This window comes from Myotis nattereri (genome assembly GCF_964212035.1).
Source record: "Myotis nattereri genome assembly, chromosome: 21".
In the NCBI taxonomy this organism is placed as follows: Eukaryota; Metazoa; Chordata; class Mammalia; order Chiroptera; family Vespertilionidae; genus Myotis; species Myotis nattereri.
Window position 1 is genome coordinate 369,887 of NC_138097.1, and position 24,634 is coordinate 394,520.

At 52.6% G+C, this 24,634-nt stretch overlaps 1 protein-coding gene across 2 annotated transcripts in view; it reads right to left on the minus strand.

Moving 5' to 3' along the window:
* UBE2Q2 (ubiquitin conjugating enzyme E2 Q2) overlaps nucleotides 1–24,634 on the minus strand; it is a 32,197-nt gene that overhangs the window by 4,474 nt on the left and 3,089 nt on the right. Inside the window, exons 2-11 of one of the 2 annotated variants that reach the window (XM_081114708.1) lie at nucleotides 19,090–19,191; nucleotides 15,112–15,216; nucleotides 12,689–12,745; nucleotides 10,510–10,650; nucleotides 8,978–9,062; nucleotides 7,743–7,803; nucleotides 6,426–6,516; nucleotides 3,647–3,705; nucleotides 1,566–1,614; nucleotides 601–696 (exon numbers count right to left, since the gene is read on the minus strand). In XM_081114708.1, coding sequence (XP_080970834.1) covers nucleotides 601–696; nucleotides 1,566–1,614; nucleotides 3,647–3,705; nucleotides 6,426–6,516; nucleotides 7,743–7,803; nucleotides 8,978–9,062; nucleotides 10,510–10,650; nucleotides 12,689–12,745; nucleotides 15,112–15,216; nucleotides 19,090–19,191 — 846 coding nt within the window. Of the gene's footprint in view, nucleotides 1–600; nucleotides 697–1,565; nucleotides 1,615–3,646; nucleotides 3,706–6,425; nucleotides 6,517–7,742; nucleotides 7,804–8,977; nucleotides 9,090–10,509; nucleotides 10,651–12,688; nucleotides 12,746–15,111; nucleotides 15,217–19,089; nucleotides 19,192–24,634 lie in introns of both variants that reach the window. The other variant, XM_081114707.1, reaches the window with a different exon arrangement.

A 24,634-nucleotide genomic window follows, 5' to 3' on the forward strand; every position in this document is an offset into this window, starting at 1 on the left:
CCTGCGTTTACAGTAACTAAACCGGCCATGGAAAGATGATGCTGATAGTCAGTGACAAAGGACAGAACTCAGTGGTTAAAAGCAGCGACTGGCGGCCGACTGTCTGGCTCCCGTCCTGGCTCCGCCCCCATCACCTGAGACAGGTACCTGCCTCTGGGCACTTCAAGCTCCTCACCCACACGATGGGGACAAGAGAGTGAACCTGCTCGTCCGTCATGAGGAGGATTGAAAGGGTCAACACACATAAAACGTCTAGATCCGAGCTTAGCACGTAAATGCTCGCTGGGAATTAACTATTACAACAGGATCTCAGTTTGGGGAAAGTGCATATAACAAAGTACCAATAACAAAATAAAGCCAGGCATGTTTATCTAAAAATGACAAAGAAAAGGAACAGGAGACGCCGCGGAAGACGGGAAAGCGGTGGACACCGTCTTCTCTAAAAATGAATAAAGATACATTTTAAAAGAAAGAAAGTTGAACCATTTCTAAAATCTCACACACACGAAAAAAACCTGTTTTACATGCCCAACATGAGCAAATTATAACCTTAAATATAACTCACTTCCTGTCTGCACGTGACGTCACTGAGAAAAGTACCTTATTTGCTCCGAACTGCACCCTGGCTTTGCCTTTGACGAGGGTGGCGTTGATCTGCATGATGACGGACTCGATGGAGTAGGCGCTGCTCCAGCCCTGCGGGAGGAAAGCTGCTCTGAACGCGTGGGAAAGCCCACGGCAGCCGGCAACACTCAGCAACCGCAGATGAGCACCGAGATGTTTGTGCTTATGAAGCGAAAGAAAAGCTCAGCCCTGGCCCGTGTGGCTCAGTGGATAGAGCGCCGGCCTGCGGACTGAAGGGCCTCAGGTTCAATTCCCAATCCGGGCACAAGCCCAGGTTACGGGCTTGATCCCCAGTGGGGGGCGTGCAGGAGGAGGCAGCCGATCCATGATTCTCTCTCATCATGAATGTTTCTCTCTCTCTCTCCCTCTCCCTTCTTCTCTAAAAATCAATAAAAACATATTTTAAAAAAAGAAAAGTTGAACCATTTCTAAAATCTCACACACACGAAAAAAACACCTGTTTTAAATGCCCACCCAACATGAGCAAATTATAACCTTAAATATAACTCACTTCCTATCTTAGCACAGATAAGACAACCCAGTGCAATGTCATTTTACTGGTTTATGTTCCATAGCTTTTTCACTATTAAAAGTGGCTGCTATTCAAAGAAAGAACTTTAAAACCTTAAAGGAGAGCCTTTCCACTCAGTCTAATTTACATAATCGAACCCGTGTGGAGGGTGAAGCCACAAGCGCTTTAAGAAAAGAGCCGCACTGGCCAGTGGCTCAGGGCTAGAGTTTCGGGTTCAATTCCTGGTCAAGGACACAGGCCTGGGCTGCAGGCTCCATCCGCGGCCCAGGTCAGGGTGTGTGCAGGAGGCAACCAATCAACATGTCTGTCTGTCTGTCTCTCTCTCCCTCCCTCCCTTCCACTCTCTTAAAATCAATGGGAAAAATATCCTCAGGTGAAGATTAACAAAAAAGAAAAGAAAAAAGGTCACCTGTTTTGTGAGAAGCTCCATACACAACGCGCCGCCACCCAACACGTACCTTAAAAGAAAAGAGGAGTCACACACCATTCTCCAGGTTCCCGTTCCTTCCTAGGTGTGACGTGCGTCACTGAGAAAGCACGCAACATGTGAAGACTAGGAGACAGGCGGGAGCAAACACAGCTGCCGGGCGCCAGGACGGTGGGTGATGCACACTCCCAGTGCCAGCCCGCGGCAGCCCCTTAGAGTCAGAGCGGGTCTGGGTAACAGGACCCCACAGACGCCTCAGCTACCAGAAAGCAGGACTCAGGCCTCCGTACCCAGGGGCGGGGCGGGGGGGGATGGAGACCCCCTCCTAGGAGGCATCATGGGCAATTTCTCCGCCGCCACGCTGGACAGCGAGGCTTTCCCCCGAGCACACGTCACGCTCCACCGGATCTGTGACCCTGAGCACTGCGGTCACGGTCTAACCGTCTCCATCCATCGTGCTCTGAGGGTCGAATGGTGCTGCTCTGTGCCCCCTGCTCCCTCCCTGGCTCTGAGCTGCTCTCTGAGCAGATGACCCTGGGGCTGCCCAGGCTCCGCAGGAAAGACCTTCAGATCAAGACCCTTCACCGGCCCCGCCTTTCGCCAAGATCAAGTGCAGATCGAGATTCTTCTGCCTTTTGACGCTTCCTCAAACAAAAGAACGTCATTCCTCCTTTAATGTTACTTTAAACTCAAAAATACGTGAACTGTCACGCCTGCAAATAAAATCAAGGGAATGATCTCAGACAAGAAAAACTGTAGGAATCTTGGAAACCAGTAAGACAGACCCAGGCAGGTCTGTGTGAGGACTGAGTCCACGTGACTGCTTCGTCCTCCGGGCCAGCCTTTCCGTCCCTGCGGCTCCTTCTCCTGCGCCTCTGCCCAGCGCCAGGCTGTCCTCCCCGGTAAGCTCGGCCGAGACCATCCGGCCTGGGCTTGTGATTCCAGCCAACCAAAAGCATCCGAGGTTGAATAAACCAAATGACTTTACAAAGTGAGAAACCTGACAATATTCATTTGGAGAACGGGACAATAGCCCCATTGTGGAAAACAGAATCTTAGTAAAGAGAAACTATGTCAAAGATCTTAAAACTGAAAATGGCATCACAGTCAGCTCTTTGTTCAAACAGCTCCATCATGGCTGCTGTGCGCTGGGCAGCGAGGCCCATGAGTCGGTGGTTGTGTCTGCCGAGACCTGGGGGACAGCTGGGGTCCGAACTGTGTGTCTGTCTCCACAACCAGGCGGTAAACTGTTTACGATCCTAAGTTCTTAACATTCTTGGCATTTCTCACAACAAAAATATGAAAAATCTATGCCGGTCAAGTTCGTATCAACTTTCAAAACAATCTGATAAAAATATTTTTGTACAATTATCCTAAACGTACAGAATTTTTCCAAATCTTTTCCTTAATCGTTTATAGCTGCCCTTATTTTTTAATGTCAATGAAACGAGATCGACCATAGATGTGATGGAAGTAAGGACTGCGTACTTTCAGACTTTAATCATCAATGGATCCTCTCACAGGGGGAACTGGTCGGCCAGTTCAGAATTCTCCAAGCAGTTCAGCCGCTCCTACTCAGAGGGTCTGCAGGGCACCTCACCCCTAACCCCGCACACACTCACCCCCCCCCAGGCTGGATGAAGGCGCCTGACAACTACCACCTGCTCTTCAGCCGTAACCACCCCCAGAAGGCATCCGATGGCCGCCCCACAGGCCCGAGAGGCCTGCCCTCCATCCTGCGGCCACAGGCACGTGGGACTCACTCTCTAATCTCACTTTCTCTGGACACTCCATCACAATTCATATTTTAAAAACATCTGGTTTTTAATGGTGAAATGGTTACAAACAGGGGCCATTAAAAGCTCTACCCGTGCACCACGCAGTGGTTGGTACCAGTGGTTCCCAAACTGTGGTCCCCAGACGAGCAGCGGGAGCTGCGCCTGAGCCGGCTGAGAAATGCCGCTTCTCAGGCCCCCGGCCCCGCGCCTCCAGAAGCCCCGGGCGAGCTGGCGTCCGGCCGCGGAAGCTCCAGTGCCCACGTCACAGAAAGGCCAGACACTTACCCTCCGGAGAGAACCGGCAACACCACGCGGACAAACGGAGGGTCAAACGGGAAGTTATCCTGAAAGCAAATGAGCCAGTTAACGGATCTGCAGACCCTCCATCCACATTGCTTAGAAGATTTCAGTCCAGAGACACCTGTTACCTGATGGCGAGTGAGGGTCCTGACATTGGAAATAGCACCAAACAGAGAACGGAATAAAAGCCAATCAACACGAGGCTGAGATCACTCCCAACAGAGCCGTGTGCTGGTAAAGGTGTGACTGTGAGCTGCGCCTCCCACAGAACCAGATAAAGGAACAGTCCAGTAAGAGGATCGGTCGTTTGGATCAAGCCTCTGACTGGGAACTTGAGAAGGTGGAGAAAATGTAAATCGCTGCGTACTCAGGCCACAAAGACAAAGGGCCCCAGAGATCAGGGCTTCTTTCCACCGCACAGAGGAGGTCGGAGGGGAAGACACTGCAGGCTTCCGACTGACATCCCTGGGCCGGGAGGGGAAGCCAGGGCTCAGAGTTCCAGCGAGGCCTTCCCTGGCCCCGCACGGAGCTGGGACCCACGGAGCTGGGACCCGGAAGGACAAACTGCCAAGCTCCCTGCTGACAAGGAGGCGCCTCCGCTCTGGTCATCTCAGCCCGAAACGCCTGCAGGGCCTGGGCTGCTGGAGGCCGCGCTGGCGAAGAGCAGCACCAGGGCCCCAGCCAGCTCCCCAGCCAGCTCCCCAGCCAGCTCCCCAGCCAGCTCCCCAGCCAGCTCCCCAGCCAGCTCCCCAGCCTGCCGCACGTAAGGTTGTCGCTGCAGATAAGTTACCCGAGGCCCAGAGGCGACAAGATTAGAAAGCGAGAAGCAAACAACAGATGCCAGGACACAGTATTTATCATACACAGATTTTAAAGTAACGATGCTGCATATTTGCAAGCAAAGCAAAGACAAACCCTGGCAGAGAACTGCAATAGAAAGACAAACTACACAGAAACACTGAACCTTGGAAATGCAGCAACTTAAACCAATCACTTCACGGTGAGTTCAGCCACAGTGAAGATTTATGGAAGAAAAAGTCAGTTACTGGGAAATGGATTTAAAAATACCCACCATGAAGCCAAGAGAGATAAGAAGGCAGAAAACAGGACACAGGGTCATGGACCATCTGCAGAGCGTCCCAGGAGAGAGGAGGGGGGACAGAGCGGCGTCTGAAGAGATAACGTCTGAAAACTTTACAAAACAAGAAAGGGCTCCGCAAGATGTGAGCACTCCCCGTCCTTGGAGAGGGCACCCCGGAGCTGGGAGGAAGGAGCTTCCGACTGGAACCCTAAGCGTGACAACGCTCCCCAAATGCAGTCCAAGTGCAGATGTTTCCTCCCGATGCCCCGGGAAGGGACAGCAAAGGCCGGTCCTCGGGGAGGAGACGGGAACCTGGAGAACGAGACCACGAGAAGCCAACGCGCGCGCAGACCTCAGCGAGCACACGGCTGCAAGCACGACCCGCAGCTCTCGGTCAGACCACGCAGACACAGCCACGCTCCGGGGCCGGACAAGGAAAGGGGACCTGAACCCACAACTGCCTGTTCGCCTCCGACGAGCTAAGGACACGCATGGTCACTGCCAGGCAGCGAAGGAGCGGGCGAGGCCGTGTGGGCACCAAGCGAACGGGAGCGGGAACGGGAATAAATATAAAAAACCAAGAATAAGAAACAGCCCGAGCGAGAAGCACAGACAGAAAGCACCTCCGAGATGGGGGATCCGAGCCCAGAGATCAAAACATGACACGCTGACCAGCTGCTCCAATCAGACCAGGGCCCAGCCCTGGTAGAACCAGAGTCGGTGAGGAGACACCCAGCCGAGCCCGGAGACAGCGACACGCGCTCCCCCAGGGGCTGCAGCGAAGGTGGCAGCTGAGGGGAAACAGCAATGACCCCCAAGAACAAGGTCGGGGAGGCCAAGAGAAAACCTCCACGCTGTGCAGCTCCTGTGACCAAACAGAAGGGGACAGGCAACCACCAACGCCTCCTGGAGAACCGACCGGAGGGAAGGAGCTACTCCCCAAGCACTCGTCTCACCCAGCGGTTCCCAAACAGAAACACCGTGTCACTGAGAGAACGCAGCCCAATTCCAGGCACTCCCTCCGTCCCCACCTCCGCCGGCCTTACGTAGGTTCGGGAGGAGCTATAAACTATGGGAACTCGGTCCCCACGGAGGGAAGAGAAGGGGCACCGTTCTCAGGCTCGCACCGAGCATCTCAGGTGTTCACACGAACACACCTGGAAGACAGCTGCTGCGTGAACGTTTCCTCTCAACGTGAAAAACAGGTCAGGCATCCCTCCTTAAAAACACGTGCTATTTTTTTTTTTAAACAAAAGATTTAAAACCACCACTGTCATCTCCAAGACTATTTCACTCCGAGGACCAATTTCCACCCCACTGGAGGGTGAGAATGCCTCCACGAGGCTGCATGGCCGAAACATCGCTGGTCTTACCTATTTCGAGCTCTATAGGAATGACCTGTGTAGGGGGGGGGGGGGGGGGCCTTTTGCTCCACATTCTGTTTAAGAGCCACTATCTGTGAGACGTCGCTCTGCTCGCTCACGGAAACCTTCCCGTGGGGACCCCGTGCCCAGGGCCGCCCTCAACAGGCCCCCGCGCACCGAGCACGCGTCTGGGCAGGGCACACGCCCGGGATCCCCGAACGCAGGCACCGCTCCCAGACATCCCAACTGTTTTCCAGAGCAATTGTACAAACACGCATTCTCACGAGCAGCGCACGGAGTGCGGCCACGATTTTCTTACCTTAAAAGAGAAGTTAAGCAAAATATATTCTATGCCTTCTTTTTCTTTTAAGATCTGAAGATCACTGTGCAAAGGACTATCAGGATCGACCCTAAGATTAAAAACAAAACAAAAAAGTCAGATTCTGTACTCACCAGCAGCCCGAGAGCACGTCTAAGCAGACGAGGGCGACAGCTGTTCTGTGGGAAAACAAACCCTACAACCCCAACTCCTGGGGATTAAAGTTCAAAAAGAGGCCACAGTCCGGCCGGTGTGCTCAGTGGCTGAGCGTCGACCGATGAGCCAGGAGGTCACAGTTGCATTCCGGGTTGGGGCACAGGCCCAGGTTGCGGGCTCAGTTCCCGCTGGGGGGCGTGCAGGAGGTAGCCAATCGATGATTCTCTCATCACAGATGTTTCTCTCTCTCTCTGTCCCTCTCCCTTCCTCTCTGAAATCAATAAACATATTTAAAGGAAAAAGAGAGAGAGAGAGAGAGAGAGAGAGAGAGAGAGAGAGAGAGAAAGAGAGAGAGCACAGGATTCTGGCCCTGGGTGGTGGTGTTCAGTGTAGAGCGTCGGCCAAGCACTGAAGGTCCCGGTTCCATTCCCAGTCACAGGCACGCAGCTGGTTGCAGGTTTGATCCCTGGTTGAGGGTCAGAGGGGAGGCACCAATCCATGTGTTTCTCTCATGTGAATGTCTGTCTGTCTGTCTGTCTCTCTCTCTCTTCCCCCTCCCTCCCTCCTTTCCACTCTCTCGAAAAATTAGTGGAAACAATATCTCAGGTGAGGATTAAAACAACAAAAAACGTACCACAATAGTCTCAATCTAGTCTCCTTTGGTGACTCAGAGTTAGCAGTCGTTCCAGAGGACATGGCCATGTCATGTACATAATTTTCTCAAGAACTCAAAACAAATGCAATTAACTGCACCATTAGACACGGGGTCATGGAGATCCATCACCATGGACGAGACCAGAAAAAATGAAACCACCGACAAAATCTAAACCTGTGTGATGGCGGCCTATATATTACACAAACCCCTTCCTTCAAAGACAAGCTGCTACCACAGCCAGCCTCGCCGGTGAGTCAATCCACTGTGTCCACCCACCTCCAGGAGACACTATCCCACAGCCGCCCTCCTCCTCTCCTCCTCCCTTCCTCACCTTACTTGTCACTAAGCCCAAGAAGCAGCTCATCTTAACACCCTAGAACGACTGCAGGAACAGGTCTAAAGCGCCAAGTAGAAGCCGTTCTAATGGTTTCAAATGGAGGAGGGAAATCTCCATGCGACAGCTGCCCTTAAGCCAATACCGGAGGCCGGCAGGAAAAGTCACTTACTTCTGAAGCTTCACATGCCAGTCGTACAAACTGTCATTTATGAGTTCCACTGAGTAAAACCCTGCAAAGACACAGTGTGTTAGTTACTCCTCATTTGATCGTGTAACCATGACTCCCGTGCAGTGGTCGGCAAACTGCAGCTCACGAGCCACATGCGGCTCTTTGGCCCGAGTGTGGCCACAAGTTTCAATCGCACTGTACGTGCGTGCCCACATGTGGTATTTTGTGGAAGAGCCACACTCAAGGGGCCGCAGTTTGCCGACCACTGCTCTAGTGTAAGTATAGACCCTGAACAGCCCCCCGAAGCTAGAAATGGTGCCGCTGAAAGAGGAACAAAGCTACATGGTAACTTCTGCCACCAGAGCTGAGCACCTCACGCCCTTCCCAGATCGTGAGAGCCGCTAACGAAGAGGCTTCTCTAACGAGCTGAGAAACTATGTACCATCAACTGCGAGTGGGAGAAGAAACCCTGTAAAATCCCACGCACACGCAAACGTTTCTATAAAAATGGGGACCCCCCCCATGTATAGTTTCATCTCCTTTTGTCAACTTTCTGGAGCATCTTTCCAACTTGGTATATAGAAACCTACTGTCAATTTTCATACTGTTTCCGCAGTAACTTATTTTATGGACGCAGCATAATCTAACCAATGCCACCGTTTATCTGATTAGCTTTTATTTTTTGCTACTACAAACTGTGCTGTGGGAACAAGTTACTTAACATTTAAAGATAAGCCATTATTCAAATATTTAACTGTACGCTAATAGGTTTCTACAGATGAACTTCTAGCCACGCTGCTCAGAACGGTGTGCAATGTAAAGCTCATGGATCAGCCCTGGCTGGTAGCTCAGTTGCTGAAAGCAGCCTGATGTGCTAATAAGGCTGTGGGTTCGAGCCCCAGTCAGGGCACATGAACGCATCAGTAAGCGTCACAACAAGTTGATGTTTGCGTCTCTCTCTCAATAAATAACCCTGATGAATTGTTTACTTCTGGAATTTTCCATGTAATATTTTCGGACCCCCACTGACTGTGGGTAACTGAAACCCTGGATGAGGGTGGGGGGTCCTGTAGTCTCGCCCCATCTCACCCACATCTTTTGATAACTTGGTCACATTTACGTTTCACACCCCTCACAGGAAGTCAGTACATAGTTCTGGTTCTGTCCAGTTACGAGAAGCAAACCTGACTCTCGGACCCTGAGCCGGCGCGGACGAGCCGGAGGCGCGTGCTCACCTGCCTTGTAGCTCTGCGAGCGGTAGATGTCCCTGAGCTCCTTCATGAGCCTGTCTGAGGCCTGCACCGACCCGGACACCGCGCCCTGGAACACAGACACGCTGACCAGGACCTTCCGGTCCGACAGCCGAAGACCCTGGCGTCTGAGCCGGAACGAACGTTTCCAACCGCAGTTAAGGGTCCCCACTGAACGCGGTAAGCAGCCAAGAAAGTTAATTACATTAAATCAAAGATCATGGAGCTTCAACAGGACATAAGCCTGGGGACAAGCCTGGCTCACTCGCTGCTCCTTCTCATCGGCAAGAAGTCCCCCTGCATGTCCAGATGCCACGGCCCTGGCAGCAACCTAGAGCTCAGCATCTGTCCATTCCAAATCCCACCCATTTCCCATTTCATGTCTTTTAAGAATTTATTTTGTAAAGTAGTTTTTATTCACAGAAAAATTAAAAGAGAGACACAGAGATTTCCCACGAGCACAGTCTCCCTCATCACCAGCTGCCCTCACCCCAGGGTACATGTCCTGCGACTGATGAACCTACAGTAAGGGATTACCCACCGCCCGCGTGACCTCCCACCGTCCACGCAACCTCCCACTGCCCACGCCACCTCCCACACTCCATGTGACCTCCCACAACCCACGTGACCTCCCACCGCCCGCGTGACCTCCCACCGCCCGCGTGACCTCCCACAGCCCACACGACATCCCTCAGCCCACGTGACCTCGCGACCTCCCACCGCCCACGTGACCTCCAGGCCATCGGGTGGCACACTCTATGCCTTAAGCGCATGTATGATGACACGCATCCCTCGTTAGGGCATAGAATGGCTTCATCTCACTGCTCTAAAAAAGATTTGCCGATTGAACTGACATCGTAGGTAAGGCTGAAGGAGGGCGAGCGATCCACCCGTTTACACCAGCTGGCATCTCCTCGCATGTTAATCCACCTCATCTTGTCCGAGACACTGCCCCAGAGAGCACAAGGGGCCCTCAGGTTCATGGGGCTAAGAAGTAGCTCGAATTCAGGGCAGTAGGGAGGAGGCGTTCAAACAGAAACCCGACTCTCACTTGGTGTTTTCCTGCTCTGCCTGGGCCTTTTATGGACAGGACTCTCATTTCTTCCTCAGAGCAATCACCCAGAAGGTCCACAGCGCCCACATGAACTGTAGAGTCGAGGAAACGGAAGCCATGAGGTGTGCCTGCCACCAAAGACGTGACAGCAAAGAGAACATTACGTTTGGTCCAGCCAGGGCAGCACTTCCTGGAGGACTGAGCTGCTCCGTTAGGAGACGGGATTAAAACACAGAGCCCGTAAGAAGAGGGCAGAGGGGAAAGGCAGATGACAGGGCGAGAGTGGCTATCAACAGCTGAGAAACGTCAATCAACCAATAACAACACTACGGCAACAAAACCCGTGCCTAAGCCACAAGGCGGCTGGAGAGGGCAGCTGGGGCGGCGCCTGAATGAACGCTATCACCTACAACGACGACGTTACTTAGCCGCGTAAGCCCAGGTTCTAGGGTTTTACACATACATTTAGATGGTCTTGCCTTTGAGTCTTCCTGATTTTCTCTAATATCGCCAGGTTTTCCTTTTCGATTCCTTCATCTTCTGACTTCTTCCCGCTGATAGGCTCCTCCTCCTTCATCTCGTAGTGGTCCAGGTCTTCTATGTCCTACAGACGTTAGAAACGTATGAGTGTGTTCAAGCTTATGCCGAAGTCTCACTATTCCTGACTCGAGAGGGAGCAGAAGAGAGAAAATCCATGTATTCTACGGGAAGGGGTATAAAAGCCTTCACATTCCATTAAAAGGTTCCCTGTCCATAGCTTGTATTTTGTTATAAAACTAGAATCTGAGTAAAGCATATTTAATAGCTATTATCAAATAAGCCATCTTTTCGACCTCCTATGAAGGGAGAGAGATGAAGAGCTTAGCATCCAGGCCTCAAGAATCCTGTGTTCGTACTTAGTTCTGGTAGCTCAACTATCTCCATTCTCCAAGCAGACTCGTTCACTGTGACCTACACCAGGTGAGTGACCACGCCCATCCTTGGCCTGACCGAGTCCCTTCTCATGCAGCCCTGTCCATGCGCAGGCCTCACGGAGCCCCTCCTGGGCTGGCCCTGCCCCTGAGCTCCTCCGAACACCAGTCGTCAGCTCCCACAAGTGCCCTGAGCTGAGTCTCCTCCACTTTCAGCCTCGGCCACAGTCCCATCCACACGTCTTCTCCACTTGAGTGCTAACAGCACAGAACAAACTCACCATCAGCACCTTGTTAAGCAACAACCCAGCCCACTACTCTCCATGTGAAGCCTTCCTATCAACAATCACACCAAACAGAAACAGTCTAACTCAGAGTCAAGGCTTTTGGCCACCTGCCCTTTCTAGCCAATCACCTGGCTTTTTCCTGACTCCATGCATCAGTCCGTCTTTCTCCCCCAAAGGACAGCATCCAGCGCCCCCACACACGCCCAGGCCCAGGGCCGTTGGGGCCTTTAAACACCTTCTCTCAATCACCTGGATCCCTTCTCCTCCTCCTCCCGAACCTGACCCTCCAGGCCGGTTCCCCCTTTTCCAGGTTCCCAAGATGTGCTGTCCCTTCTTGACGTCGCCTTGTGAGGGGAAGAGGGAGGCACACAAGCTCTTTGAGGACAATGTCTGCCTCACTGCACAGGACCCAGGGGATTACTGTTCCACCCAAGTTAACCTGCATGAAACACTAAGGACAAACTATCAAAAAAGTCTCATTCTAATTAGACAAGGTTAAGAATGATCTTCTCTCAGACTCACAAAACAAAACAAACCCACAACTAGGTCTTTAGTCTCAGACACTCTAAGCAGTCTATTTTAAATTTAAAGTTTTCCAAATCAAGAATATAAGATAATAATTCAATTAATTCTAAGATGCAACACCAAAACAGGTTTTAAAACCAAGACCACAAAACCAAAGACCTTTTTATCCAATCAGTGTAGACACGCAGAGCTTCACTCTGGAGTTTGACTTTAAACGCAAAGCTTCAGAGCCTGGACACGTCTGACATCGCATCGGTGATGGGCAACTACACCAGCCTCCACTCAATGCCTTGGGAATCTGCTCTACAAAATTCCCAGATGATTTTTCAACATGAGGTAGTTTTATTATCTCTAATGAGTAGTCCCTGAAATGCTCTCTAATTCTTTATTCAAACACAGAACTTCTGAAACTTAGCAGTTCTCAAAAATAACCATTTACAGCCCCGCCAGTGTGGCTCAGCGGTTGAGCTTCGACCTATGAACCAGGAGGTCAGGGTTCGATTACCAGCCAGGGCACTGGTCCGGGTTGTGGGCTCGATCTCCGTGCAGGAGGCAGTTGACCAATGTCTCTCTCTCATCTATGTTTCTATCTCTCTATTCCTCTCCCTTCCTCTCTCTCTAAAAATCAATAAATACATTTAAAACAACTACAGGTTAAGTAGTGATTACTATTCAATGTAAACATAATTTTAGTGCTAAATGTTAAGAGTCCTTATTTTCCAGAAAATCAGATCTGAGACATAAGAGGAGCAATTTATTCAAAAGCATACATCAGAGGTAAAGCGAGATTTTATATTCAACTAAAGCCGTCAATTGCATTCAATTCCAAGAACAATGTGCTTTTCATTGTTCCACACTAACACTGGTCCATTAAGAGGCTAGAGAAATTGCTGAAACGTGCCCCAGTGGAGACACCCACCTCCGCCATCTCCTCCTCGTCCTCCTCTTCTGACGTCACTTCCTCCGTGGTCCCATTCTGCAAGGAAAGAGGAACATGCAGGGCACGCGGGCACCCGGGAGGCGGCGGGTCCGGCGGCCACCCTCCTGCACGGACCCCACAGGGAACTCATTACAGTGAAGCATCTACTCACCCAGCTCTGATGACAAACACTTATCAGCTTTTTAAAAGAAACATTTTTGTACAATTCAAGGTTAACAGGTGCATTAGGAATAACACAGGCAATTAATCAAATATAAAGCAGCTCTAAAGAGGTTAAAGACATTCTAACTTAAAATTTAAAAAAATTTTACACTTAAATGGCTTCCTTCATTTAAATAATTATCCTAAACCATGAATTAGCTTAAATTCCTCCTACAAGTTGTCAACAGCAAACACTCCCAATCAACCCTCAGTATCTCTCTAAAACATGAGAATGGGAAAAGAGGAAGGCAAAACTACATATGAATGAGCAGCACAGACTACATGGATACTTGAGAAAAGTCTTCAAAAAGAACAAGACCGAAATTAACTATTTTTCAACCATAAATTTAAAGAGACAACCGAGGTGCTAGGGAGGGCGAGGACTAGAGTGTCAGAGACGCCTGCACAGAAACTACGGGTAAAGCCCAGAAACAGAACGAACGCCGTGAGTGGGAATCATCCTCTTAGATGCACGAGTCCCCTTTGGAGAGGACCCCGTGAGCCCCAGTCCCAGCACTCACCCTCCCTCGCCCCCTCCCACAATCCACTGGGCTCTGACTTGAACCACTAACGTGGTGGATAAGACGTGGTTCCCAATGTAATCCTCTAAGAGGCCTGGCAGCTCCCACTTTTGTGCTCTTGGAAGACAACACTAAGGATTCTATGGCCTTCCTGAAGAGGAGCCCGTGGAGAGCAGGGCCCCGTGGAGAGCAGGGCCCCGTGGAGAGCAGGGCCCGGGGGGAAACGGCGAGGCAGCGGGCGTAAGCGAGAAGCCCTGCGGACACCCCCGGGCAGTGTGTCCACAAGGCCACAGCCCAGCCCGGTCTGACTGCACAGCCAGGCCAGCAGCAGCTCTGTCCAGCCAACCCACCCACCGCGAGGCATGGAGTCAGTTGTTTTAGGCCATCGAGTCCGGGGTAACTGGCTCAGCAGCAGTAACTACCCAAAACAAAACTTAACATGGTGGCTGACCTCATAAAGTTTCTAAACACTGAAAGATAAGAATATTTTCTAGAATTTGAAATGAAAAGACAGAGAGAGAATAGAGACATAGTATCCAAGATACAAAGACTCAAGCAAAGAGGTCTACAATCCCATGAGCAGGCAATTCCAAACGAACAAAGAAAGAAAATGGAAGGAGAGGAACCACAGAGGAAAAACACACACATTCACCCACGGAGAAGACGCCAGAGTCTGACTTGAAAGGCCCGTCCGTGCCGAGCGCCAGAACAGTGAGAAGATCTAACTAAGCCTGCGGCTGACACCTCGGAAGAGACAGGCCTCGAGCTCCCGCTGAGACGGGTGAGGTTCAGAGGGCATCCGGCTCCCAGCACCGCGGGCTGCGCAGCCCAACACCCCAGGACAGTTATTTCCCACCTGGAATTCCACATTCGGCCGAACCACCAGTCAAGCGTGAGGGCCGACTAAGCCGTTCACTGATGGGGCATTTCCTGCACTCCCCACGCACCGCGTCACCTTCAGAGCCCCCAAAACACAGGCACCCTACTACCCCCATTTTGGATGGGAAGTTGCTGCACACAGTGATGGGTAATGAGCAGCAGAACCGAGAGTGAAGCCGATGTGCAGCCACCCCCTGCGAAGGGAGAGCTCGGAAGTGTGCCAGCCTTCCGTCCTCCCCGGGGCTGTGCCTGAGGGTGCACTTGGGTAAAATGTGAACGGTGAGCCCAGAAAGGTGCCAGGTCAGCGAACAACAGACCACGTGGGCAGAGCAGACAGAGCAGTTCAAGATGGCAGCTGTACCGCCAGCTCAGAGAGCCGCCGCGAGACGGGGCAGAACCACAGGCTCCGGGCGAGGGGCTCTCACAGACTCAGGAGAGAACACGAGAATTCTCGGCACAGGAGAGACATTCCCACATCCTAATGGCTCCACTGTGTGGAGGAGACGCCATCTGGGGGCGCCTGGCAGACGGCCTTGCAGGCGAAGGACGCAAGAGCAGGTATGGAACCGGGACACTAGCCACGAAGGTGAGCGTGGGCGGGCGGTTCTGTCTGTCACAGGGAATGCCAGTAGCTCCAAAAGGGAGAGGTGTGGTGCCTCCAGCAAAGCAGACAAAGCATCCAACAGCAGAAACGACCTCCCAATGAGCCGCACAGTCAGTGAGGGAAGCATCCTGCTCCTTCCGCCTGAGGCCATGAGGCCGTGACTCCGGCTCGCGATGGGATGGGAGGAGCTTACGTACCTGGCCTGTGGGCAGCGGCTGATCCAGCAGCTCCACATCTAGGTGCTTGGGAAGGTCGTGCAATCGGCAGAGCTCGCAGATCAACCACTTCAGCTGCTGACGAAGCTGCAAAACAGTCAGTGAAGAGGCGGGGGTTAGAGGCCCTGGAGGCACAGCCACGCTACACCTGTAACCCCCCAGCAGGAGCGGAAGAAGTTAGCGACCGCCACTTGCAGCCCCGAGAGAATGACGCGGAGGGCCCGCGGGGGGCAGCCCTGCAGTGGGCCCAGCAGCACGCGGCAAGCGGAGAGGAAGGGCTGCCGGCACTGTCCGCTTCCAGCTGCTCACTTCTTGTCCGGAAACCCGTCACTTCAGACGAGCACATTCATCGTGATTTAGGCCACAACACAAAGGCGGTGGCTGCACAGGGTCACAGCTGTGCCTTCCCCGGTCACAGTCATTTACAAGCAGAGGCACGTGTGGTCACGACAGTCCTGGGCCCTGGTGACAGGGACATGGTGTCGAACCGCCTTGGCTTGAGCCTCCCGTTTGTGAAATGAAAACCAAACCTCTCACTGGTGACGGTGAAGTGGAATCTTCTGCGGAAACACTCAGCACTTGAGCGTCTAAAACGGCAACAATCCGCCTCAGCTCTCCATTTACACCCACACTGTTGGTGAGCACATTCCCTGCAGGCAGGTGAGTGCTGTGCACACACCTCCCATGTCCACACGCTTAGCAGCGACAGTTTAAGGGTCGATGCCCCGCAGATATGACCAGGACGAGCCGGGCAACCCCCTTCCCTCGGTCAGGAGACTCTCCTGGGTGCGTCTGACCCAGAAAAGGAGGAGAGAAGGAAGCAGGTTTCTGAAGGACGAAGGAAACAGGCGCAGGACCAGACAGGGTTAAACAAAGCAAAGAACAAGCCTTTCCCACGTGGACCAGGAGCAAGAGAGAGAAACGCTGAGCTGGACATCAGGATTAAAAGCCCTCAGGCGTGGAAGGCAGACCCCGTGGATGTGCATCACCCAGTCCATCTGTGGGTGCTCGTGACCGTGACGACGGGGTGGGGTCTGAGAGCCACAGAGTAAGGGGGGGCTGGCAGCCTGTGGTGGAGTCTCACCCAGCAAGAAAAATGGGGGTACATGTCGCAGGAATTTCAACTTTATGCTCCCCCAAAGCATCTCAGGGATGGGGAAAGCTAAAGCCTTGGGGATAAATTTAGGAAGTTTTAGACGGTAGATGGACAGGCCTAATACCTCCTCGAGAGCTGGGGCTGGGGGTGGGGGGGGTGGGAACACTGGGCTCACACAGACTCTAAGCTGGTTCCCAGGCCCGGTCAGGCAGCAGTGATGAGCTTCATCGGTTCATCTCCCGCCCCCACCTCCGCGCACAACCAGACAGAATCCCTGGGGGAGCCTGCCGGGCGGTGGACCGCCAGGAGGCAGGTGCGCCTCCATTTAGATGTGACGTTGGACAAGGAGGCGCACCAAGTGTGGGTCCCTGGGTCTATAGACACACAGCCGCGGACGGGCTGGAAGCTCGGGAAGTCGTTTTAGCTGCAGATGCAGGTGCCTGGAGGCACGGCTTAAGGAGTAAGAGGCTGCCCAGCGAAGGCACAACACGAGGAGGAAGAGGCGGACCGGGGAGACACGGCAGAGAAACAAGGGACTAGCCCGGAGGCAGGGCCCTGGCGGAAGTCCTCACCGACGCCCAGTTCCCCGCGGACAGACCTGCCTGTGTTCTGCACTCATCACTTACTACGGAGCCTCACACAGAAACCAGTCAATTAAAAAACCACACACTTTTCTGTGTCCTACGACTAACAGCTTCCTGTGTCCACCCAGGGAAAGTGTACAAGGCAGCGGAGAGCCGCATTTCTCACACAACAGCGGCCAGGCCAGGCTACAGACAGTACTGTGCACCTGGCTTCTTCACGCAGAACGGCTCGGAAAGTTGTCTGTGCCCCTGCGAGAAGACGGGCTGCAGGCTTTGTAACTACAACGTAACATTCTAGCGTAAAACCGCACGCAGGCGTGTTCATCTAACCAGGTCTTCCTTGTGGCCACTAAGTAATCAATGCTGAATGGAGGCGCGTTTCAGTAAGGGAACCCACGTCTCATGCTGTAGTCGGGTCAAGTGCAGAACGGAAAAAGGAGCCCTGATTCAGCGACTAAAGGAAAGAATGTTAACGCAACGAGAAGCAGACCCCACTGTCATGCACGAGGTGAACGGAAGGTGCGGAAAGACAGCTCACTCTGTCGACAGACTGGGTTCTGCGGTGACCAGAACACCTTCTTCTTTATAAAAGCAGCCCCCGTTTTATACCGTGTCACTTCATTGTATGAGCATTTCTGATGGGATCTCTTAGACACGGAACATAACCCCATCATTTCTCTGTCACAACACACACACCCTCAGGTCTAGAAAAGGTGGCCGCAGGAGCTGACCCTGCCCGTCCTGCGGCCCCTGCCCATCCTGAGGCCCCTGCGGCAGGTGCGGACGCGGCCTCCTGCTTTAGCCTTTTACCTCCACCCTCAGGCCTCTCCAGAGCAGCCTTCACTTCCAAAATCCTTTTCAAACTGACGTTCTTATGTTCTTAATTTTAGGAATAATCATGCTTAAAGCAAAAGTAACCTATTTTGACAATAATCTAAGACTCTAACTTCCCCAAAATGGTCATTTCTCCCAATACTATTAATAGGATAATCGATCCTGTCCTATTTGAGCGCTTTAACTCAGTTTCACTTACTGTAAATTCTCAATGACAGGCCTCTCTCTGAATTCCCACTGCCTTTGTCCATCCAGCCCAGTGTCCGCACACAGTATTTTATGTAAAACCGAGCTGAACAAGTCTCATTTCATTACTTTTCCTTCAACTTCATTATTATTTTTACTCTTCAAAACAGACTTTAGATTCATTTTGTCAAGTTCCAAAAATAAGCCTGTTTGATTTTTTTTTTACTGGAATTGTATTCAATTTATAAATTAACATGAAGCTATGGAGATAATTAACATGTTTATAATATGAAGTCTGCCCATCTGGGAACATACCACCTTTCATTCCACTCAGCAAATTATTATAGTTTTCTTAATACATCTATGTTTATTCCTAGGTAGTTCATTTTTTTAATAATTTAATTGTAATCGTCAACAAAATACTTTTCTTTTTTTTTCTTTTTTTTTTAAATATATTTTATTGATTTTTTACAGGGAGGAAGGGAGAGAGATAGAGAGTTAGAAACATCGATGAGAGAGAAACATCGATCAGCTGCCTCCTGTACATCCCCCACTGGGGAAGTGCCCACAACCCAGGTACATGCCCTTGACCGGAATCGAACCCGGGACCTCTCAGTCCGCAGGCTGACGCTCTATCCACTGAGCCAAACCGGTTTCGGCCAAAATACTTTTCTAAGTGATTAAAGCTGATATTTGGGGGAATCACTGATTTTCGTATAACAGCACTTTTAACCAGTCACCTCAAAACTGTCTTCTCAGTTGGTTCCTTTGGATTTTTTCCAGGTAAATAATCATGTCACCTGTAAAGAGTGACTGATATTTTCTATAAGAACATTATAACATCATGGGAAAATACAGTAATAATATTAACTTTAAAAAATGATATAAAACTATGTAGAATATGACCTCAACTATTTAAACATATGTATGAGTATATGTATTTTACCATAAGGGAGAAAAACTGAAAGGAAAAAAAACATCATGTCAACAATGGTTATTTATAGCAGGCAGAGAAACTATGGGAGATTTTTATGTTCCCCTTCTTTTACTAGTTCTCTCACAAATGTTACTCATCAGTTTTATAAAAAAGGAAAATAGGTTTTAATTTCTTTGTGAAATGGAAAGTTGCATTTCTCTCTATATAAAACACTTTTCATTTGTATCCCTCTGGAATTTCTGCAGTTATAGACTCTTGACAGGAAAAGCAGTTCCCTAATGTTCATGAAGAAAAAGAGAAAGGAGCAGGACTGATTTTCTTACCGAACTGTTGTTCTTAGAATCTTCTAGACGTTCCAGAACTGATGTCAGGTTTGGGTCATCAGAGTCCACGAACCATATTGGTGAGGAAGCTGGGTACGACTCCTGTAACAGAGACACCTGGTTACACACCAGAACAGACCAACCTGGGCATGCAGCTCAGCCAGACCACTCAATGGTCAGGTGACCACAGACTTCAGTGAAGCACACCCGGGGAAGCCGTCAGGGCACAAGCCGGTTCCGGGCTCAGTCCCCAGTGGCGGGGGGCGGGGGGGGGGCATGTGCAGGAGGCAGCCAATCAATGATTCTCTCATCATTGTTTTTAATTCTCTCTCCCTTTTCCTTCCTCTCTGAAATCAATTTAAAATATATATATATGGGGAGGAAAAGCAATATATTAAAATCCATGTGTGGAAAAATTAATTTCTTTTAATGGATTTTTTAATTAATATTTTTATTCTTCTGGAGACCAGTTATGGGACCGTTACTGTCACACTTTGCTGTCCAATCAGTGTGGCGTGGAGAATGAAATAAACTCACAGAACCATACAGAACCTTCATAAAATCCCAAATGCTTTGACAACATAAGAAGAAAGTTACAAGAAGATAAGAAGGAATTGCTCCCTGCTCATGATTTTGCAGGTAAGCAGCTGAGCATCTCCATGGCCGGAGCCCACAGACGCAGTGACAACAACAGAAGTGAAAACGCCCGTGATGGGGGACGCGTCAGTGCTCCGAGCAGCACGTGTGGCCGAGTCAGAGCCTTCTAGAGCATTCCACGCGGCACGGAGGCTGGGAGGCCCACCCGGACGCTCAGCACCCACGGGCTCCCCGGCTCAGCCTCCCATCCTCCAGGACTCCGAGGGGACGGCGCGGACCCCGCGCCCACAGCCTGGGGAGGGGCTGCGTCGCTCTGGCTCAGGCGGTGCCTTACCCTCGTGGTGGGGATCCCACTCACCTCCCCAGCCCTCGACCTGCTGACCCTGGTCTCACACCGTCCTTCCCCAGGTCGAAGGAAGCTTAACAAGAGGCCACGCATTCACCACACGGACACCCAGGTCTCCTCTTTGTGGACCTGGTCCTTCCGAGGAGGGGCATGGGGGGGGGACGGGGGGGGGGGGGACTAGGAATCCGACTGGACGTTACAGACTGGTCCGATGCACAAACACAGGTCTCCTCGGCCTGAAGGACACTCAGCTGCCGTCATGCCCAGCGTTTCTCCGCGCTTCCTGTAGAAAGGGGGCCGGCCAGGAGGGCAGGCCCGAGACAAGGCCGTGGGCTCTTGGTCAGGTTTCGTTCGTTTGTCCTCCGTGTGACCTGCCTGGGCTACTTCCTATCGGTGTCAGACTAGACACACATAAAACTGACAGCCCCGATTTACTTCCCGTGAAAAATGACTGTAAAGCATTTTCAAAATAAAGTGCTCGTCAGCCGCCGAGGACACCACCACTTCCGTATCTGAGAGAACGGTCATCACACAGCTCTCCTGTGCGCTCACGGGGGCAAAAAAGTGATCTATGTCACGGAAAAACAAGACGCGCTCTGCTCACGGTCCCAGCTACTGAGAATAAGCCTTTCTCTCCCATGAACCCGAAGCTCTAACATTTTAAAATTTAGTATCTTGCTCCTGGGGAAGGAGGCTTTGGGCAATGAGGAACAGAAGTTTAATTAAGGGAAAGGGTTCCACCACAAGTAGCCACCCGTGCAGAAGAGAGTGATGACTTATCGACAAATAACGAGGGTTTTTTGTTTACTGGCTAGTTTACGTCCGGGGGGAGGGTCTCTCTAAACCCGTGATTCTCAACCTTCCTCACGCCGCGACCCTTTAATACAGTTCCTCATGGCGTGGTGACCCCCAATTTCATGGTGACAAATTGAACATAATGAAAGCACAGTGATTCATCACAAAAACAATATGTAATTATAGGTGTTTTCCGATGGTCTTAGGCGACCCCTGTGAAAGGGTCGCGACCCACAGGTTGAGAACCGCTGCCCTAACCCAATCCCTGCCAGCAGTTCCCAGACACAAGCACTCAGTCCACAGGGAGAATGAGCTCCCACAGGGCTGCCCAGGTGAGTCAAACGCTGCTGGGCCTCCAGGTGTGATCGTAACTGGAGGTTGGCACCGACTGGCAATGGGATGTAGGTTTGCACGACCGACCGTCTTGCATACCTCGACGTCCTACTTTATTAGGAAAGACTCCCCGAGATTGAAACAGCCCTCTTTGCCCATCATATTTAGGATCAGGGCACGTTTACAAAACAGAAAACATTTCAGCTCAATTCCCTTTGCCTAGAGAACAACACGTGTCTGGTCTTTCACTGGGTAAAGGCATCTTTCATACGAACCTGAGGTCAAGTCACAGGTTTCCTCTCCAGCCCCACGCGGCCCCTCACATGTGCGCGTGCCCATGACAGACTCGTGGCAGTTAACATACAGGACAGGCAAGTTTTCTGTTCGAACTGCACAGCCAGACGTGACCACGTAGGCAACAGACCAGGGTGTCCCTGAAAGCATGTGTGCACTGACCGCTGTCAACGCCCTTAATTTTCGCTCTTTTTCTCGTTTAACTGATTTGAAATTAATGGGTGGAGCCGGGCTAAGCTTGAAGAAAGAAGATTTATCCTAAAGTGCCATCAGGCCGTCTTGATGGGGACACATGAGATGAGAGGGGGACACGGGACAAAGCCGGCCACAGCCCGCGGGCCGAGGGCACACACACGGCGCGGAGCGCTTCCCGTCTGCGATCCCACGGCTTCGAGGCGGCGGCAGGGCCGGGGCCAGAACGGTCCTCGGTCTGGCAAACAGGCACTGACCAAACTAATGACTCATTTCTGCCGGGTCTCCTAACTGTTGGAAATGACCTGTACGTCAATCACCACTGACTTATCATCATTCAGGGTGGGTGTGCGTTCTTTGGGAAACCCTGTATTTACTGAACGTTTGCCGAGTGGAAGATGAAAAGGGTAATTATAGGACATTCCCCCTGCCATCGTAAAAAAAAAAAAAAAAAAAGACTAAAAAAGGCAAAGGGAAGCACCGCTGCCTAACACTGTTCTCTGTGCAGAGCCGCCCCCCACCCCACCCCCATTCCGGGATCCAGTGCGGGGAGAAACCGGAGGGAAGTGAGAAACTGTAGGTGCCAGAGGACCTCCGACCCCCAGGAAGCAGAACTGCTGGTCCTTCAGTGTCTGACTCCAGGAGCTGAGGCCCAGCCCAGGACGGGAGGAGGGGCCTCCCCTGAGGAGGAGGGGCCAGGAGCGGGCGGGCTGAGCAGAGACCTGATGACCATGTGAGCGGCTCTGCCTAACTGGACTGGGAAAGCCATGAAGAGAAACAGAAAGAGAAGCCAGAGGCCCTAGGGGCTGAGGGGGAGGGGAATGAGCAGCTTCAGGAGGAGAGTACAGCCCGAGCCCGTGTGGCTCAATGGCTAGAGCGCTGGCCCTCCCCCGGACTAAAGGTCCCGGGTTCGATTCCGGTCGGGGACATGTACCTCGGTGGCAGCCTTAATCCCTGGCCTTGGTCGGGTGTGTCCAGGAGGCAATTCATCGATGTGTCTCTCAGGGTCTCTGTCTCCCCCCCCCCCCCACTCTCTCTAAAAATCAATGGAGAAAAAAGTATCCTTGGGTGAGGATTAAAAAAAAAGAAAAAGCAATAAAAACATACTGTTTTAAAAAGAAATTTTAAATTTTCCTAATAACCCAGGTGACATGGAAGCTGGAAGTTCTCACAGCAGAGCCCCTCGATGTGCCCACCCTGCTCCCACAAGACACGTCCGTTCGGTCTTCAAACCAAGGTGCTGCCAGGATGAAACGGGACCTGAGAGAGGTGGCCCCCCAGGAGAGAGAGGTGGCCCCCCGGAGAGAGAGGTGGCCCCCCAGGAGAGAGAGGTGGCCCCCAGGAGAGAGAGGTGGCCCCCAGGAGAGAGAGGTGGCCCCCCGGAGAGAGAGGTGGCCCCCCGGAGACAGAGGTGGCCCCCCGGAGAGAGAGGTGGCCCCCCGGAGAGAGAGGTGGCCCCCCGGAGACAGAGGTGGCCCCCCGGAGAGAGAGGTGGCCCCCCGGAGACAGAGGTGGCCCCCCGGAGAGAGAGGTGGCCCCCCGGAGACAGAGGTGGCCCCCCGGAGAGAGAGGTGGCCCCCCAGAGAGAGAGGTGGCCCCCCGGAGGGAGAGGTGGCCCCCAGGAGAGGTGGCCCCCAGGAGAGAGAGGTGGCCCCCCGTGAGACAGGTGGCCCCCAGGAGAGAGAGGTGGCCCCCCGTGAGAGAGGGGGCCCCCATGACGGAGCTACCCCAGCCACGCGGCCCTGCGGAGGAGGGGGCCGTAGGAGCACTGACGAGCTCCAGAAGGCCTGGCCCCGAGACTCAGACCCGTCCTAGAAAGAGACCCCTCGGGGCACCAGCCAGGGGAGCTGGCAGGACACCCCCTGGGCAAACTGAGGGACGAGATGAGAGAATAAAGAGAGGTCAGGTCCACGAAGAGGCCTTGGGGACGCGGTGCTCCGGCCGCTGTGGGCTCCTCCCCCAGAACATGTCCAGGCCAAACAGGATTCCCATGGTGGCTCCTACGCCATCATTGTTCCAAAGCCAGATAACAGATAACAAAGAAGACAGTAACTGAAAAAAAAGGCAAGCGCCCAAAACTATTACAACAGAGAACGTACCCAAGGCGCAGGTCGCAAGGACTATGACACACGTCGGCATGAACTGACTCTGCCCCATTTCCGAGCCCTTGGGGGCGGTCAGACTGGAAAGGCCGATGGGGAGGGGGGGGGACCACACGCCACACGGGACAGACGGCGGGCAGAAGGCGGGAGGAGAGGGTGCGGCACCTTGGGAGGGTTCTTCAGAAACTGGCGTGCGTGAGAAACAACCCGTGAGGCGCCGCTCACGCACACGTCACAGGAGCTGCACGCGCTGCTTCTTGGCCAGCATGAACACAGGGCGCCTCCCAGCGGTGCCGCTACCCCAGTCCCCACCAAGCCCTCCCCCCGGTGTGTCATCCACTTCTTCTTTTCGAATAGATTTTTATTGATCTCAGAGAGGAAGGGAGAGAGAGAGAGAGAGACATCCACGTTGAGGGAATCACTGATCGGCCGCCTCCTGCACGCCCCCCACTGGGGAGGGAGCCCGCCACCCGGGCCTGTGCCCGACCGGAATCGAGCCGCGACCTCCTGGTTCTTAAGTCGACGCTCAGCCAGGGAGCCGCGCCGGCCGGGCTCCCATTCCCTTCGTGCTCCACTTCCTAACCCAGGCCATCAGTCGCCGTCCTTGCGCATGTCGTCTATGGGCACTGAGGCCTGGAGGTGAGACAATGCCTCGGGTGGCAGCCTGCCTGACAATCACAGTCACTGGGAATCCCTGTGCCCCGGGCGCAGTGCCAGCCCAGCCCAGCACCACACACTCCTCTCCTAAAGCCCCCGCTGTCGCCAGCCGGCTCAGTCAACCTGTGAACCAGGAGGTCAGGGTCCGATTCCCGGTCGGGCACGTGCCAGGGTTGCAGGCTCGATCCCCAGTGGGGGGCGTGCAGGAGGCAGCCAGTCCATGATTCTC